Raw genomic sequence first — 19444 nt, 5'->3', positions numbered from 1 at the left:
CCTTCCTCCCTCCCTCCCTCCCTCCCTCCCTCCCTCCCTCCCTACCTCTTTCTTTCTTTCTCTCTCTTTCTTTCTTTTTTCTTTCTGAGGGACCTTTGCTCTTTCTTTCTGACGGAGTTTTGTTCTGTCGCCCAGTCAGAGGCCTATTTCTTTAGCATTGACAAGGGCCTACGTTGAAACTTTACAAGCGGAGCATTTCCACAAAGTTGGTTACAAGTGTGTTTGACACAGCACTGGACAGATGGGAAGGAGCCCCAGGTGGCCTGATTTGTCCCAGTGGGGCATGCAGCTGAGATTGTTACAGAGCAGTTCCCTGACTCAGTGATCGGTGGTACTGGTTGTGGTCACGGCTTATCCACAGCACACTGGGGGGTCGGTCATTTGGGACTCAGGACACAATTCCCCACTTCAGTGTCATTGTGTTGGGTTGTTGGGCATGTGACTAGCCTATGGGACTTCCGGCTTGCTTTTGGTGGCAACTGGGCTGAGTCTGGGAAGGAGATGTGTGCAGTACATGGAGGAGGAGGGAGAGAGCACCGAGAGAATGCTGCCTTCCCTTCCTGGAGGAGACAAACTTGAGACAGGCCAGGCATTTCTTTGGAATCTGTGTCCCTCCCTTTCTGCACCCCTTCTCTTTCTTTTGCTCCCTTCCCACCCTCTCCACCTTTGAGACCCACCTGGGTCTGATTTCTCCAGGTGCTCCAGGCTTACGACTGGGCTGCAGTCATCTACAATGGAGCAAAGTAATCTGGGCAAAGAATTCATACTCGTGGGTGAGTGACTTAGAAGGAGCATACTTAGCCGGGTGCTGTGGCTCACGCTTATAATGCCAGTACTTTGGGAGGCTGCGGCAGGTGAATCACCAGAGGTCAGGAGTTCAAAACCTGCCTGGCCAACATAACGAAACCCTGCCTCTACTAAAAGTAGAAAAGTCAGCTGGGCATGGTGGTGGGTGCCTGTAATCCCAGCTACTCAAGAAGCTGAGGCAGGAGAATCGCTTGAACCCAGGAGGCAGAGGTTGTGAGAGGTGAAACCAGCGGGTCTTCTGAGTCCAGTGGGGACTTGGAGAACTTTTGTGTCTAGCTAAAGGATTGTAAATGTACCAATCAGCACTCTGTGCCTGGCTAAAGGTTTGCAAATGCTCCAGTCAGTACTGTGTGTCTAGTTAATCAGGTGGGGAGTTGGAGAACTTTTGTATCTAGCTAATGGATTGTAAAGGCACCAATCCGCTCTCTGTAAAATGCACCAATCAGCAGGATATGAGTGGGGCCAAGTAAGGGAATAAAAGCAGGTCACCCGAGCCAGCAGCGGCAACCCGCTCAGGTCCCCTTCCAGGCTGTGGAGGCTTTGCTGTTTCGCTCTTTGCAATAAATCTTGCTGCTGCTCACTCTCTGGGTCTGCACTACCTTCATGAGCTGTAACACTCACTGCGAAGGTCTGTGGCTTCACTCCTGAAGCCAGTGAGACCACGAACCCACCAGGAGGAGGGAACAACTCTGGACGCCACATTTAAGAGCTGTGACACTCAGCACGAAGGTCTGCAACAGAGCTAGACTCCGTCTCTAACAAACAAACAAACAAACAACACCAACAGCAAAAAAGAGACAGCTTACCAACGCAATGGATCCTCCACTTTGTGAGCTTTTATTCAGTGGACAAAGTAGAGTGAAAACTCTGATGCATAAATTACTGGGGAGGAGGACAGGGGAGTGGGGTGGTCCCCAGGTAGATAGGAAGCCCTGTCTCAGGGTCTTGTTCTGAAATCAGATCCCCTGGGGCATCCTCAGACTGTCCAGCCATGAGAGCCACAGGTTCTATAAAATCTCCAAGTTGCCCCTAGAGCCTCCAGGTCTTTATTCAGAAGTGGGCAGTGTGGATAAGTTCAAGGACAGTGGTGGTTAGTAGGAAACACATCGACATTTCAGACTCCCCTGTTAGTTGACATGTTTGTGCCCTAAATGTGAATCCTGGGCCCATTTTTTTTTCGTTTGTTTATTTGTTCGTTTGTTTTTTTAACTGTCAATCTCTCTCCAATATGAGTAGCCCTAGTATTTCCCACGTTCATGTCTTCTGGTGCCTGCTTCTCCTCTTCTTCTTTCCTCCCTCTCAAGCCTCTCTCTAGCTCTCTCTCTCTCTTTTTTTTTTTTTTGAGACAGCATCTTATTCTGTCACTCAGGGTGGAGTGTAGTGGCATGGTCATGGCTTACTGCAGCCTCAACCTCCCACACTTAATCAGTCCTCTGGCCTCAGGCTCCGAGTAGCTGGGACTAAAGTCATGAGCCACTACACCCAGCTAACTTTTGCATTTTCTGTAGAGACAGGGCTTCACTATGTGGTCCAGGCTGGTTTTGAACTTCTGGGCTCAAGTGATCCACCTGCCTTAGCCTCTCAAAGTGCTGGGATTACAGAGAAGCACAGTGCACCTGGCCCTCTCTCTCTTTGTGGAAAGATAATATTTTACATATTTTTTGAGTACCTGTGATATTCTGTTACATGCATAGAAAAAGTAATGATCAAGTCAGGGTATTTGGAGTCTCCATCTCCTTAAGTATGGGTTGATCCTAGACCTCATATGAGGAACTTGATGGTCCTGATGATGCCTGCCTAAATTTTGGGGACACCAGATGGAATCCCCTCACTGAAGGCTGCCACCAGATGGAAGGGAGGGAGTTTGGAGCCCAAGGATGGATGCTGATTTTGGGGGCACAGCTTGTCTTGGGCCCACATGGGCATTTTGAGCAGAGGAGAAGTATATTTGAGAAGCCGAAGGAAGATTCCCCAGGCAGAAACCTGCAAGCACCTTAACACATTCATTCGAATGGCTGATTGTGCACTTGCTGTGTACCGTGCAGGGATGCTCTAGCTGCTGAGGGTACATGCCTGAGCATGGTAGGAATAGGCCGTGCCTTTGGCGGGTTTGTGATCCGTTCAAGGGAAAGCCGGTGTGGAAGGGGCTCTTTCTTTCCACCTGGATGGATATTTGGATCGCATTGAGGGGAAGCTCTCCGATTGGTGAAGATGGTAATGTTTCTCCACATTAGAGATTTTAGCATCCTGAGGGACGCTGGCATGCTTTCTGACACCAATTCAGGGGTATGGCAGAGAGAATCTAGGATGGTCCTCAATTATCCATGCTGCTGGTGTTCACACCCCTGTGTAATCCCCTCCCCTTTTGTGTAGTCAGGACTTGCTTCTAACCAACAGGATACAGCAAAGTAGATGGGACGTTGCTTCTGCGATTACATTATACAGGCTCGTAGCTTGTGTCTTGCTAGCACACTCTCTGTATAGACTCTTCCCCTTGTTGGCTCTGATAAAGCTACCCTATAAAGACACCCAAGGGGAAGGAACCAAGGGTGGCCTCCAGCCAACAGCCAGCAAGGAACTCAGGCCTTCATTGTGACAATCTGTAAGTAACTGAATCCTGCCAGCAACCGTGTGAGCATGGAAGCAGGTCCTTCTCCAGTCGAGCCTCAGATGAGACCACAGACCAGGCTGACATCCCTGACTGACAGAGGCCTCAGTTGAACGGAGCCTGGATTCCTGAGCCACAGAAACTGTGAGATAGTCAGTCAATGTGAGTTGTTGTAAGTCATTAAATGTGTGTTAAGTTGTCATCAGTGTCTTCAGCAATAGAAAACAGGACTGGAAACCTCGTTGAAATCTCCAGAAAGATCCACCTGGCTGCCTCTTGCTCTTCTGTGTTTTGAGACCTTTTCAGTGCTCTGCTAGGTGGTTTTCTGCTCAGGCAATGTGAGTGATCTGAAAAGGGGGAAGGTGACTTTGTTGTTCAGGTCATCTGCAAACCTCCCTCAACACAGCAGTGCTTATATTTCTGTGGCTCTTTGTGCTTTTCTGAATGTTTTGAATTATTTAAAAAAAGAATTATTATGCGATTACCCCCACTTTTTCCCAACTGACATAGCTCAGAGGGGTTAAGTGATCAGTGCAGGTTCACATAACTTAAGTAATGACACAGGTGGGAGCTGAACCTGGGTCTCAGGGGACTCTGGTCCCTGACCAGCTGTGTGACCATGTACATTCACCCAGTTTCTCTTCATGGGTTAGTGTGTGACATGAACATTCCATGATGGCTGCAGCCTCCACCCCAGGAGCAGTTGGTGAAGCCATTTCACTCAGCCCTCGTTACCAGAGGAACCCTTGGGATGGAAAAGGGAATCCTGATTCTGCCATCACATGCTCCCATGAGATCTGATTGTCAGCCAGGGCTGATCCGTGGCTGCCAGCAAGGAAGCCACATCATCTCATTGTACCAGACTGGCCCGGCAGAAAGATTAGACAACAAGGTTTATTTTGCCATTAGCCCTGCCTGGTCCTCAGTATGGTAGTGCCTGGCTTTCAGAGGCACTGGTTGCAGTGTCTCTGATGCAAGGTAGTCCCTGCCAAGGGCCCAGGTGTTCAGAAATGTTCCATGAACGAATCAAATCAAGCAATGCAATGAGATCTAAGGAACCCAATCATGGCAAGCCTGAGATGGAGCACTTAAGCAGGATAAGTGTTATCGAGCTGGTCTGATAGGCATTGTGGCAGCTGGTCCCCTAGCAGCTTTCAATCAAGGTCTCACCCCAGGGACACGATCTTCCAACACCAAAGAGAACAGTGTGTTTTCCACTCCCCAGTCCCAGAGCTGGGCTGTTTCTCCAGAGATGCAAGCAGGTTTTTAAAGTTAAATTCATGATAACATTTTTGGCTCAACTATAGAAGTAATACATGATCATTGTAGATTATTCATAGGTAAATAAAAATTGTGAAATGACTTATAACCCCACTACCCAGAGCTAACCACTGTTAGCACAGGAAATTAATATGTTGGTTTACTTACAAATATAGGACCACAAGATATGGCACATGTTGCTTTGCAACCAACCCGTTTTGATGAGCTCAGCTCACGTCTGCTGTGCTACTTTATCTGCAACCTGAACCTGCTTTTAAAAGAAATACTGTGGTCCTGTATTTTGCAAGTAATTTTTTAGAAATCTACATTATCATTTTTAAACCTTTCTTGAAATATTGTATGCACACAGAAAGGTGCATATCGTAAAAAATAGCTTGATGAATTTTCACAAACCAAGCACACGCATGTAACCACAACCCAGACCCAGCAAAAGAGCGTGTCAGGTACCCCCGGACCCCACTGCAGGCTCTTCCCAGTCACTATCCCAGTGCCAAACCAAGCGTATCACTACTCTAATATCCAAACAGCAAAGATTCATTTCACCTGTTTTTGTACTCTTGATAAGCAGTACCACATAACAAGCACTTTATTTGCATTGAGCTTCTTTGCTCAAAATCTTGTTAAGTTGAGGCATCCACGAATGGCATCGTGTGGAGTTGTTACTCAGTCCTGTTCATTGCTGTGTATCATTCCACTGCATCAATAAATCCTTTACTTATCTCTTTTTCATTTCATAGGCATTTGGGTGCCTTCCAGTGTGGGGTTCTTAGGAAGAGCGCTCTATGAATGTTCTCTTATAATACACATCTTCGTTCTTTTCTTTTTATTTATTTATTAAAAACAATGGAAATGAAGTCTTGCTATGTTGCTCAGGCTGGTCTTGAACTCTTGGCCTCAAGCAGTCCTCCTGCCTTGGCCTTCCCAAGTACTGGGATTACACCATGAGCTACTGTGCCTGGCTCTTTTCTTTTTAATTGACATGTAATTATTGTCCATATTTATGGGTACATAGGGATGTTTCCATCCATATAATGTTTAGTGATCAGATCAGAGTAATTAGCATATTTATCATCATGAACACTGATCATTCCTTGGTTTTTTTTTGGAGAGAGAATCTCGCTCTGTTGCCCAGGCTGAAGTGAAATGGCGCCATCTCGGCTCACTGTAACCTCCGCCACCCGGGTTCAGGAGATTCTCCTGTCTCAGCCTCCCAAGTAGCTGGGAATTACAGACATGTGTCACCACGCCCGACTAATTTTGTATTTTTAGTAGAGATGAGGTTTCACCATGTTGGCCTGGCTGGTCTCAAAGTCCTCATCTCAGGTGATTCACCTGTCTCAGCCTCCCAAAGTGCTGGGATTACAGGCATGAGCCACTGAGCCTGGCCAGCATATGCTTTTTTAGTTTTGATAGAAACAGCCACATCATGCTCCTTAGGGTGGTGCCAATTTACACTCCCACCAGTAATGTGTCGGAGTGATCATTTGGGACAGGTGAGGATGAATGGGGAAGGAGACCTGTGAGATTAAAATAACACTCCTGGACGAGTGTGAATGAAAAGGACGGAAGGAGCTGTGCTTAGACCCCAAGGCCCTTAGAGGAAGATGCATGAAGCAGAGGCCTGAGACTGCAGCAAAGGCTTGTGAATTCATCGTCTCCTGTGCAAGAACATAGGGAGGATCCCTTCGGATATGTTGGCGCAGGGCTTTCTGGTCAAATGATCTGTCTGATGAGGAAGCTGTTTAGATGCTGGCTGGGTTCAGGAATCCCAGGGTGGGAATGGAAGAGGTGCTGGGAGAGAGAGGCTGAGCTGCAGCTGCTGGGTTTGAGATGGGGGAGGAAGGAAGAATGTGGCCAGGTGCAGGAGAACAGATAGCATCCAGGAAGGCCTGTCCGTAACCCTGGAGCCTAGCACACTGCCTAGCTTCAAAGTAGGTACCTGGGAAATGTCAGAAAAACAAATCCAGCAAAGGAGCCAGGACAGGGTGAAATTCTTTCCCAGAAACTTGAGAAATCCACCTGCTTATCCCATGACAAAATGTGAGGAGGATGGAATGTTGGTGGGGGTGGGAGCTGACCCACCTGTTGTCATTCACGTGGCCTTCGTCAAACCCTCTCCACATCTCATACTCTCATCCGATCTGAGTTGTTTCCTTTTAAAAACTTGTCGCTAATCACTCATTCAGCAAAAGTTATATTGACCACCTACTATGTGCCAAGCCCTGCTCTTGCTGCTCGGCCTTCAACCCTAAACAAAACGACCACCATCCCTGCCCTTGTGAATGTTAAACCCTTAAATGCAGGGTTACAAGTCGTGCCAAGTACCATGAGGGATAAGGTAGGCCCAGGCTCTATGGGGGAGTGGTCAGGGAGAGCTAAAATCACTTTGACAGGGAAGTGACTTTTTTTTTTGAGGTGGAGTTTCGCTCCTGTTGCCCAGGCTGGAATACAATGGTGTGATCTCAGCTCACTGCAACCTCTGCCTCCTGGGTTCAAGCGGTTGTCCTCCCTCAGCCTCCCGGGTAGCTGGGATTAGAGTGTCTGCCACCACGCCCAGCTAATTTTTTGTATTTTTTTTTTTAGTAGAGACTGGGTTTCACCATGTTGGCCAGGCTGGTCTCGAATTCCTGACCTCAGTTCATCTGCTCACCTCGGCCTCCCAGAATGCTGGGAATAGAAGCATGAGCCACCGCACCTGGCTGGGAAGTGACATTTAAGCCACGTCTGCAGATGCTAGGTGTTAGCAAGTCAAGAAAGAGGGAAAAGCAACCCAGGCAAAGGGAACAGCATGTGCAAAGTCTGGAGGTGGGAAAGCACTTGGGCTATTGTGGCCGTGGGAGCCGGGGTGGAGGGAGCTCAGGGCAGTGGGATCAGAGTGAGGCAGGGAAGGTTTGGAGGGAAAGGAGCACACAGGACCTGGAACTATGCCAAAGATTTGCTGTTTTGTTCCAAAGGCAATGGCAAGAAGGCATGAAGAGTTTTAAGCAAGGAAGGGATGAGATGAAATGTATGTTTCATAAAATTTATTCAGCTGTGGAAAATGGGCTTGGGAGGGTGAGAGTGACCCTGGGGAGACTGGGTGTTGGAGCTCACCCCCGGTGTGCCTAGAGCCCAGCTCCGGCCTCTGGCAATGTCTTCAGCAGACAGCCTGGGTTGGCTGTCACCAGAAGCAGGAGCTATGGGAATTTTGGAGCGTGCATGCTGAGAGGCCCAGGGCTGTAATAGACTTCCTAGCAAGAGAGAGTCTGAGATCAAGCTCAACTGAGTTAAAATGAAAAGATCACTTTGCAGCCGGACTTGTCAGAGCCTTTGATTGGGAACTGTAGCTGGTGAACCCTGGGGAAGGGCCTAGAAAGTAGCATGTTCTATACTATTTTGAAACTATGTTTTTCACTGAACATTTTGCTACCAAGCCCAGTCTGAGAAACTGCTCCATTTCCTCTTTACCTTTCTAGGGCATATATGCTACTGAGCGTGCTTAATTCTCTGTCTCACAGCCTCTGCTCAGGGAAGTGGAACACCATTCTGTTTGGTTACAGACCGGGAAACAGATGTGTTCAGGGTCTTGTGCCTGGGACCTTGGGGGAGATTGACTGTTAGTCCTGGTCAGCCAGCAAATCACAGGGGCATCCTGGAAGATTGTGGGGTGTCAGCTTCTTCCACTTCTCCTGTCCATGTCTTGCAGACAACACTGCCCTGTCCTGTCTACTTAGGGACATCGCCATTAGTGTCCACCTCTCCTGTCTCTCCTGATTGCTTTCTTTTCCTCATGATCTTTCTCTCTTTTTTTTGAGCTGCAGTCTCACTCTGTTGCCCAGGCTAGAGTTCAATGGTGCGATCTCAGCTCACTGCAAACTCCACCTTCCTGGTTCAAGCGATTCTCCTGCCTCAGCCTCCCGAGTAGCTGGGATTACAGGCACGCACCACCAGGCCCAGCTAAATTTTGCATTTTGAGTAGAGACGGGGTTTCATCATGTTGGCCAGGCTGGTCTCAAACTCGTGACATGTCCGTCTCAGCCTCCCAAAGTGCTGGGATTACTGTTGTGAGCCACTGCGCCCAGCCTTGTCATGATCTTTTTATTGGTTTTGGGAGAAGTAAGAAGTTGACTCCCTCAACTAAGAGCTTCAGTGCTATTTTTTCTTTTTTTTCTCTCCTTCTTTTTTTTTTTGTTGAGATGGAGTCTCTCTGTGTCGCGCAGGCTGGAGTACAATGGCATGATCTCAGCTCTCACTGTCCCTTCTATGAGAAGACAATGAGCCCAGCATTTTTGGTCCCCAGGTCTTTTTTATGATGTTTCCAGCACAGTCCCCTGCAGTCCTCTGTCTTCCTGGCTCTACCATGATGTGTCGGCTGCTGGGGTCACTATGTTGGGTACCATCCAAGTGGATGTGGTCATTTTGATCCCTGCCCTGGTGTTCTAACCCCAGTGATGTGAAGGAAAAAGACCAGCAAAGAGAAGCAGCTCCACAAAACCTGTTTCAGTAGGTTATGTTTTTATTCTACGTTATTGGTAAGACAGGGAACAGGGCCAAGACCTCCACACTCCCCTGGGAAGAAGAGTCAGGAGAATTAGATACATCTAAAGTGGGCACAGGACGGAGGTCAGATCTTCCTGGGAGGTGGCTGGAAAGACTTGGGCTTAAGCCACGGGAGCCAGGCCGACCTGGTTGTTTGCCCTGTCGAAGACAGTAAAGTACTGGCGGATGAAGACATCACCCAGGATCCAAAGCTCTCCAGATTCGGTGGGGACATCCATGCCCTCGAAGCCGCTGATGCAGCTGCCTTCACTCTGGAGAAAAGGAGAATAAAATTGGAGTTGAGACACCGATTCAGCAGTGACAGGTGCTGGGTGATAAACATCCAGGGCACCCTGGTGCAGCTGCAAGGCACGTGCAAGGAGGAGCTTCCTGGCTCAGTGTCCAGGGACTCGGCTGTTCTTGGCCTGCAGTCGGCCTGTAGAAGCTGTCCACAGCACGGTTGGTTTCTACGCATTACTGGACATTATCTGGCGTTTCTGGCAGGCACAGGAACCCTGACATCAGCATCAGAGCTAAGGGGCTTGGGGAGAATTCAGCTGGTAGGAAGGAGTGTGAAAACCCTGTTGATACAGCCTTTTCTCATGATTATTGTGATCCCGACCAGGGGCAAACTGGATGAGCTGTTAACCCTCTTGCCTCACTAAATCACTGGGCTGTGACCTTGTCTGCACGTCACCTGGGGAGCTTTGAACCCCCGCAGCCCCATCCCATTGCTCAGACCTTGTTCTCTCCTAATGTAATCAGAATCACTGGGGGAGCCCAGGCATCCGTGCTTCTTGTTGAGTAACATCAGTCCACTGGCAAAATCAGTTTCCCACCTAACGTTATAATAATAGAAGGGAGTTTTCCTGTGGCTCGTATAGTTAAGATTGGCTACTTGGTAGAGATGGTAGGAGTGTCGGAAGCCCCAGCCTATGGAAATGAGGATTTCCATTTGCCCAACCCTTGGTAGCTCTGATGTGATCAGTCTCACTTGGGTAACCTAACCGCACTCTGAGGGTGGGGAAAGCTGCCATGTCTACATTTTGGATGAAAAAACTGAGGCTGTGATGAGCTGTGGCTTGCTCAGAATCAATGGGCTGGTAATTCAGACCCAGGACTTGGACCCAGGGGTCCAGATAGAATCCTCTTTTCCCTCCATTAGCGTTTGTTTCACTTGTTCCCTTGGGGGGCTGTATCCGAGTTCTTATTCCTGCGTTTGTTTTTAATCTATTCCTTCTCTCTGGAGCTGTCTAGGGCAGATGATCATCTGCCTCTGCCTCTCAGCTTCAGCTCGTGGAAGCCCACTTTCCCTCTGCAGAGGGGACTCTGTGGCCACATTCCGTGTGGGCCCCTCTAGTGGATGCTCCAGAGCCCCCTCACCTGCAGGATGTAGGCACTGGGTGGCACAGGATACTGGACTCCGTTGATGGTGAAGATGATGTCGGGCAGGCTGCTGATGGCTGAGCAGCTGACGACCATCTGGAAAGAGTGAGGTGAGAAAAGTTAGCAGGGTTTTCATCCCATCTGCCTGGCACACCCACTACTTGAGCGTAGAACAGAGCCGTGGGGGCTGGACTCACCTCGCCGAGTAAGTTCTCACTGGCTCCGATGTCGCTCTGGATGTTGGCAATGGGGCTGGTTGGGCCCGTCAGCAGAGAGGTGCCGGTGTCAACAATGGCCTGGCAGCCCTCAGCACAGGCGATGGTCTCTCCGTTCATAGTGATGCTGAGGGCAGGAAGCAAGTGAAGGTCCCTGAGCCCTCAGGGGTACATCACTCCAAGGGGGAACCAGGAGGTGACCCCAGACCTTTCTTCCCCACCCGTCCATTGGCCAATGCGTGAATTTCTGTTCCTCTCGTTCACACATTCATTCATCCTGCATTCATTTATGCAACAAATATTTTGCAAGTGCCTGCTCTCTGCCAGGCATGGGAAACGCAAACGTAAAGCAGACAGCCTCACAGTTCCAGGCTGCAGGGAGTTCCCGGCCTAGCTGGCAAGACAAGTTATGGTTGCAGAAGGGCAGGATGATAAGCCAGGCGTGCGTGCGGCAGGGAAGAAAACAGGGTCCAGGGTGAGAGGCGGTGGAAGGAAGCAGCCGGGGGAGCAGACACCCAGGGATGCCAGGCAGTGGAAGAGAGGAGGACATCAACAGGGGACAGTATGCAGGGAGGGACAGAGACCAAGGGCTTTGGCAGGGGTTGGAGGAACTGGTGAAATTCTAGCCTGGCTGGGCAGACATGAGGTGATCGATGTGTCCTGGTTTGCCTGGGATGGTCCCAGCTTTAGTACTGAAAGTCTTTGTCCTGGGAAATGGTTCACTCTTGAGAAAACCCACTCAACTGAGCACCGTAGCAGGCTAGCTGGGGAAGAACAGCGTGGAATGAGGCTGCAAGGGAGACCGGAGGGACCCTGAAGGGCTGCGTGGAACAAAGTGACTTCACACAATTTCTCAGCCATTTTGCCCTACTTCTAGACTGAAAGTGACACGTTTCCTCGAGTGGGAGGAGCATGTGCTGGTTCACAGGCAGGTGGTCGCCCAGCTTTCCCCAGGGATGCTGGTGGATTGTCTTGCCTCCGTGACTAGGAGGACAGTGGCTATCTGACCCTTGCAGAGTCTCGGCTTCCCAGACAGCTCTTCCCTCCTCCGCCAGGGAGGTGTCTTTCTAGGGGTCTCTCTGGCTTGGCCAACTTCCACATTTCCCCTGGAGTGTGTTCCCCTGTGTCAACTGTTCTCAGGGGGATTCTGGAAAGCTGGTTAGCTGTGAATCCATAAGGACATGGGATCTGGGGCCCAGGCCTGGATGCTGCCCGTCCGTGGCAGTCTCACCTGTCCACGGAGATCTGCCAGTAACCCTCGACAGAAACAGGCACCCAGTTGAGACTTCCAGTGTAGTAAGAAGAGTCAATGCCACCAAATATCACCACGCTGCCACTCTCGTCATCGCTGTGGAAAGTGAGGGAAGAAGACATGAATTTCTCTGTTCGTTCATTTGTGTGAACATCTGCTGTTGGCTCCTCAGAGCTTCCCTTGACTGGGCACTTGGCAGGCTGTCCTGGGGTGTGACAAATGTGGTTTCTTGTCCTCTTAGGCCAGGGCCCACGCAGTGGACACTGTCACTGTTATTTCCCCTTACCATGAGGACACTGAGCCTGAGGGAGGTGAGGCCACCTGCCCAAGGTCACACAGCGGGGAAGTGGTGGAACTATGTTTGGAAGAACACGGGTCTTTTAGGTTGAGTGTGTGGTTTCCACCGTGGTACTCACTCTAGTTGCCATGGGGACCCCAGGGATGTGAATGGGTGACAGTGCCGGCTCTTAAGGACTTGATGGTGGAGATCACTTGTTCTTAGCTGGGAGCAGTTTTGCCCCCAGGGGAATGTCTGGAGACATTTTGGATTGGTTGGGTGCGGGCAGTGGATGCTACTGACATCTAATGCTTAGAGGCTGGGGATGCTGCCAAACGTCCTACAATGCATAGGACAGCCCCTGGCAAGGACTTATGCTGGTCTGAAATGTTAATAATGCCCAGATTGAGAGACTCAGATCTAGCTGGGGAGATACAATGGCCCCACGTGAAATATTTAAGTGCTCATAAAGGCAGATTATGTTTCAGAGCCACCTTGAACATCAACTGGCCAAGAGGAATACATGACAAAGAGCCTTCCTGTTGTAAATTGCAGGAGTTCTTGTTATTTCAACATTCATTTTCTAAATCTCTGCAGCTTCAGGGTAGATGCAGAAGCAAATGGAGATGGCAATAAGAAATTAGTCATCGGAGAACTGGCCAGGTATAAAACACAACCCCCTCACTGAACCCACCCACCCTTGCTGTGAACGTCTCACAGTGCAATGCTATATAGTGAGGACCTAGACACGTAGTTACCAACCGAGGAAACAAGTGAATGACGGCGATCCCTTTCAAAAGAGGAGGACGTACGTGAGTGTCAGAGGAACGTTGAGTGTCTTAAGAAAGTGGATGATGCCCTCAGATATTCTTGCGTAACACTCTACTCAGCCCAAATTGACATTTGATTTATTCTTTGTTCATTTGTTTGTTTGTTCATGTATTTCTTTGTTCATTCCTAGAATTAGCCCATGGTCACAAATGGAACCTAGGTTTTATTAAATCATAAAAGAAACTTGCTTTCATGATTTAAAAATGTCATCATCCATGATATATCTTGATCAAATCTTTTCATTTTTGTGTTATGGAATTTTGGTCTGTTTGAAGTGTATTCACTTTATTTTTTTATTTATTTATTTTCTGAGATGGAGTCTCACTCTGTTGCCCAGGCTGGAATGCAGTGGCACAATCTTGGCTCACTGCAACCTCCGCCTCCCAGGCTCAAGCGATTCTCCCTGCCTCAGCCTCCCAAGTAGCTGGGTGTACTGGTGCCTGCCACCATGCCTGGCTCATTTTTGTATTTTTTAGTAGAGACAGGGTTTTGCCATGTTGGCCAGGCTGGTCTTGAACTCTTGACTTGAGGTGATCCTCCCGTCTCAGACACCCAAAGTGCTGGGATTACAGGCATGAACCACTGCGTCTGGCCAAGTGTATTCATTTTCAGTGGCATCTTTGGGGGCCAAGGATGAGGGAACTGGCACTGAGGGGCAAATGGCTGATGACATTTGTGTTGTGCACATCAAGGGGACAAAGACGCTGGTAAAATAAGATGGAGTGCACATGGCCAGTCAGAGGGAGACTTGGCACTATCACTCTGCAAAGACACATTTCTCTAGCCTCAGACATTGACTTTCCAAATCCCTTGCTTCCCAAGACCCTCTCCATCGCAGCCAGCCTTGGACAGCTCCTGCTGGGCCAGAACACTGTGACCTCTGGAGGGGAGGTGGGAGGAGGCCCCTCTACACCCAACTTACCCGCTCAGGTAGACAGAGAAGAGGTCCTGAGAAACCAGGCCCTGGTCCCAGATGTTGTCAAAGACGGGTGTGGCCCCGGAGGAGGAAATGCTGGGGTAGGCCAGCCCCAGGATGCCGTCGAAGGGAGCATAATACAGGAAGGAGCCGGGTTCGCTCTCGCTCAAGCCGAAGATCTGATTGGTGTCCGAGATGCCTCCAACCTGGGTGGGGGAACCGAGATGATGTTCACCATCTGGTCATGTTCACTGAGCTCTGGGTGCCAGCCTCAGGCCTACAGCTGCCCTGGTTCATCCCATGCAGGACTTGGCTTCCAGGGCATCAGCCCGGAAGGAGGGGAGAGGGACTGTCTCCTGGAATGCTCGTTCCTCTGCTGGAGGTAACCATGGCAGCTGATCTGCAGATGGCCACGGTCTGTGACTCAGTGTGAGATTTTGCTGAAGAACAGATTCACTGTGTGTTTGTGTTACAGATGAACAATTGCAAAGCAGACCCCGGGCGATTCAGGGCCTTTGACTCTTGCCATGCCCCAAAAGTAGCAGAGAGGGCATGTGGAGATTTGAGGACGTGGGGGGGCTGCAGGTTGGGAGAAGGAGGAAGAAGAGGAGGTGCTAGCATAGAATTGAGCCTTTACTGACTCTCCCCACCTTCCATAACATTCTGTTTGGGTGGAGCTGAGGCTGGCTTATGGCTCCCGGTAGCCCACCCTTTTACTCACTGCCACCCAAGCTAGCAATATCTGTGACATCTCTGCTGCTTCTCCCTGATCCGCACCCCCAATAAGGTTACTTTTGTGATCACTGAGACTCATCTTGCTGGAATAAGCTTATTGTGGGGGTGCCTGATGGTGGGATGCAGCGGCAGCCTGCAGGCGCCCACCTTGACAGTGTCGTATCCGAGGATGCCTGTCATGCTGCCGGTGCCGTAGGTGATGGAGAGTGTCCCGCTGGTGGACTGGTATGTGGAGGAGTCCTCAGGGTTGAAGAGGTTGTGGTTGGCTGCAAGGGCAAGCAGTGATTATCAGTCTCTGAGAGCTGGGTGAAGGTCACGGGCTGGGACGTCTTCCTGGGATGGGGTGCCCTGGCCCCAGGAAGGGCTCTGGAGGTGAGCAGTGACCTTTCCCCCTAGACCCTTGGACCCCAAGAGACCCCAAGTTCTCTCCTGTCTCATTGAACTACTGGGACCCTTCACTTATGGCAGGTCTCCAGCCAACCCCAAGGGCCTCCCGGAGACTCCCCAGGCCAACATTGAGCTGAGCAGGCTGGTGGAGGCCCAGTGAGGAGCGCTTTCACCCCCCACAAGCGCTTTCACCCCCCCCCGCCCCCGGCCCCCGGCCAGTGCTCCGTTATGTGGATGATGCCACAGGCACCTCATCTTAATTAAAACTCAGGTGAAAACGTTAGAAGAGGAACAAACCAGCAACACACATTGTTCATGACTTCCAAAGACAAGCTCTCTTTCATTAGCAAACAATGATTTTTCTTTTTTTTTTAAAGGAGCTCAGCACTCACCTCTAGCCTGTCCTAACCAGGCTTTGGAGGCATTTCCTCACACTGGACTCTTTCCTGGTGGGCTATTCTACAGCCCTTTGGCCCTGTCTCGCTTTGGGCCCCTACACTTCCTCTCCCAGGCTGTGGTTATTTTGGAGAGCTTCTCTCTGCCCTCAGACTGGAAAGTCTTTGACCGCAGGGATCATATCACTCATCCCTTTACCCCATGAAGCACCTGCGCCCAGTGCTTGGCACATAGGACGTGCTCAATAAATGCCTGTTGAGTGGCTCCAGCAGACTTGAGGTGGGAGCTGTCTGAAGCCCACGGGTGTCCAGGGTTCCCCAGGGTCAGCTGGTGCTGGCGAGCGAGAGTGGGGTGGGGCGGGCTGGGAACTTACTGCAGGCGAGACTGGAGCAGTAGACTGAGGGCACCCACAGGTTGGAGGATCCGGTGTCAAAGACGACGGTGAAATCCTGGGCAGGGGTTCCAATGCCGATAGTGCCGAAGTACTCCGTCTGCCGAGGCCGGGACATGGCAGTTCATAGACCGGGGTCTCTGTCGGGGCCTCCCTAAGGGCTCTCTCTAGGTCATCTCCTCGGTCTGCCTCCCTACCTTTTCCTTCCCTCCTCACAGTTCTTGTCTTTCTCTTCCCAGCCACTGCCTTCATCCTTCAAAGCCCAGCCCTGGCGTCCCTTCCTCCTTGAAGTCTTCCCTGATTGCTCCTCCAATTTACCTTCTGCTCTCTCCTAAGCACCACAAGCACCTAACAATCTGCTGCTCCCTCTTCAGCGGTTGTCTCGTCTGTCACAGTCTTCCCATCCTTACAGCACATGTTCTCAGAGGGTGGGGGTGGAACCTTCTGGTACCGGGCAAGTGACAGCTTAAGTGCTTGTGCCTTAAATTGTTTATCAGAAGCTAAGCAAGCCACCTAAAGATGGAAGCCTGGCTGGTTTTCTTATTTCTACATCTAGATGTGTACAGTAGTTTGCAAGAAAGGACATTGCCAGTATTTTTTTTTTTCTTCTTCTTCTTCTTTTTTTTTTTTTGAGGCAAGTCGCGCTCAGTGGTCCAGGCTGGAGTGCAGTGGCATGATCTCAGCTCACTGCAGCCTCCGCCTCCTGGGTTCCAGTGATTCTCCTGCCTCAGCCTGCCAAGTAGCAGGGATACAGGTGTGTGCCATCACGCTCGGCTAATTTTTGTATTTGTAGTAGTGACGGCGTTTCACCATGTTTCCAGGCTGGTCTCGAACTCCTCACCTCAAGTGATCCACCCATCTCAGCCAACAAACCAGTATTTTTCTTCTGAGTGGCAGTATTTTCCCTCCTTGCCGGCTCTGTTCCCGCCACACTGGTCTGCTTGCTGTTCTTTGGGGATGACCAGTCCCTCCTGCCCCAGGGCCTTTGCACTGGCTATTCCTTGTGCTAGGAAAATGTTTATTCTAGATCTTTCTTTGGCTAATCTTTTTTCAAAAATCAATCATTCAGGTCTCTAGTCAAATGTCCCCTCTGCCAACAGTCCTTCTGTGACCACTTTATCTAATTTTGCTCCCTCTCTATGTTCTTTTTCCTCATAGTCCAATTAATTAATTTGTCATGGCCCTCATCATTACCTGAAATTATCTTATATGCTTGTTTATCTGTCACCCTCTTTAGAATATAAGCTCTAGGAACTTTGTTTATTCACTATCGTTTTGGCAACTGGCATAGCCTCTGGCATACAAGAGGTGCCAATATTTGTTAACTATTTGTTAACTAAATAAATGCGCTAACTAAGCCTCTTACCAAGGGCCTGCCAGACCCCATGCTAAGCACTCCAGAAAACATGATTGCGTTAATTCCTGGCAACAACCTCTGTTGGTAGATATTAATGGTTCTGTTTTCCAGACCAAGAAACAGGCTCAGAGGATTTAAATGTCTTGGCCACGGTCCTGTGGCTTAGAGGCGCTAGAACCCACATTTGCACCAGGTCTGCTGGATGGCAGAGGCCAATCTCTGAACCACAGGCATGACTGCTCTGTGCCCTCTGCCCTGTGCCAAGCACAGAGGGGACATACGATATCTGTGGGAAGGCAGGGTGTTTATAATCGGGTCTCAAATAATAAAGTCAGAGTGATCTTTCTGAAACTCGGATCTGATTTTGTCACCCCCCTGTCTGAGATAAATCAGTGGCAGTTAGGATGGAGCCTCTCTCCGTCCACCCCTCGGCTCCTCGGGCCGCAGTGTGCAGCACCTTCTTCCCTCCCTCTCGGCTCTCCTTCAGATACCCTGTGCTTCCGCCTGCACAGGGTTCGGCACAAGTGATCAGGCTGTATGGAGTTCTGTCTTCTTCTCTTGGAAATTCCTGTTCTTCCTGCATGGCTCCAGGGAGGGTCCCTGCCCATGTGGCAGACTCTCGCAGTGTGACACCTTCACTCTGTAGTCCTCCTGCTGCCTGTTCTTTTCATTGGTTTGCAGGACTCCTTGATTACTGTCTTTCCCTCCTCGGCTATGACTTTGCTCACCGCTGCTTCCCCCTGAGCCCAGCATATGCCCTGACATGTGACGAGGCGCTCAGAAGAAATAAACGTTGCATGAACGAGTGAAGGAATGAATGAATGAACAAGAAGCAACAGCTCTGAGTGTGAGCTTTCCTGCCTGCCCCGGGCCACTGACACCTAGGGGGCAGACCCTGGGTCACTGCCTGGAGCCTCAGAGCCCCAGCCCATCCTCCAAGACCCCAGGGAAACTCTCTTTCCTGCCGGCCAAGTCCTCAGAGCCGGCCCCGCCGCTTGCCCACACACTCACATCCAGGTAGTTCTCCAGGGGCTGTTCGTCTATGAGGGTGGGCGCCTCCCCCTGGGGGAAATACTTCCTGGCTGGGTTGAAGTTGTGCTTCTTCAGGAAGTCCTTGAGCAGGCCATGCTCGGACAGGTTGCGCCTCAAGGACTTCTTTCTGACGAGGGGGACCCTGTGGTTTGGAGGAGGAAGAGGAATTAGGCAAGGATTCTGCTCACCGGGTGCTGTGGCAGCCCCAGAAGGGAAGGGAAACTGGTCTAAGAGAGGAAGAAGGAAGGAAGGGAGAGGCTCCCACTTCTGCGCAATAATGGAAAGAAGTTCAGCTGCCCAGTGATGGAGCTTGCACCCAACCCAGGCTGGACTCTTAACCAGCTGGTCTAAGAGAGGAAGATGGAAGGAAGGGAGGACCTGCCACTTCCGTGTAATAATGCAAAGAAGTTAAGTTGACTAGGGCCGGAGCTGGGAACAAGACTCAGGCTGGGCCCAAGTTTTAACCAGGTCTGCAGGGCTGACGGAGAGAGAGGCAGAAAAGGGGGATGGAGACAGCCGAAGACAGAGAGAGAAAACAGGGAAGAAGGAAGACACAGGAGGAAAGAAGGGTGATGTGGGAGGCCGCCGTCTTCACACCCATGCCACCCGGACTCACTTGTAGATGATGCACTCAGAGAGCGCCACGAGACCCAGCAGCAGCAGCCACTTCATGGTTCTTCCCGGATCCCAACTCCAGGGAGAAGCAAGATGGGAGGAAGGTGCAGAGCAGCAGCATGAGCTGCCCCTTATATACAACTTGGGTTCTGCCTTATCGTTTTCTGAAAGTCACCATTCCCCTGATCCCAAACAGAAAAGCTCCTGATAAGATTGTCACTGCCCGGAGCCAAGTTCTGAGACTGTTCCAGCTGAGGCACTTTCCATTGTAACCTTGTGCCATTGTGGGGGTTGGGGGGTTGCCATGGGGCTGGACCCGGAGGGAGAGAGAGGAGCAATGGCATGGAGGCTTAGTTTTTCTTTTCTTTTCCTTCTCCTTCCTTCCCTTCCTTCCCTTCCTTCCCTTCCTTCCCTTCCTTCCCTTCCTTCCCTTCCTTCCC

General features: G+C 50.4%; 1 protein-coding gene across 1 annotated transcript; it reads right to left on the bottom strand.

The window, feature by feature from the left end:
* Window positions 1-9170: 9170 nt before the first annotated feature.
* LOC104677990 (pepsin A-1) lies at window positions 9171-19124 on the bottom strand. Its single transcript, XM_010383163.2, has 9 exons — window positions 19006-19124; window positions 18369-18531; window positions 15983-16100; window positions 14974-15092; window positions 14098-14297; window positions 12047-12163; window positions 10798-10942; window positions 10598-10696; window positions 9171-9486 (listed from the first exon to the last, which is right to left on the bottom strand). Exons 1-9 carry the CDS (start codon window positions 19059-19061, stop codon window positions 9337-9339), a joined length of 1167 nt encoding a protein of 388 aa, XP_010381465.1. The 5' UTR covers window positions 19062-19124; the 3' UTR covers window positions 9171-9336.
* Window positions 19125-19444: the final 320 nt, after the last annotated feature.

This window comes from Rhinopithecus roxellana, chromosome 15 (assembly GCF_007565055.1).
Source record: "Rhinopithecus roxellana isolate Shanxi Qingling chromosome 15, ASM756505v1, whole genome shotgun sequence".
NCBI lineage: Eukaryota > Metazoa > Chordata > Mammalia > Primates > Cercopithecidae > Rhinopithecus > Rhinopithecus roxellana.
The sequence above is the reverse complement of the archived record's forward strand: the minus strand, read 5'-3'. Positions and strand labels throughout refer to the sequence as shown.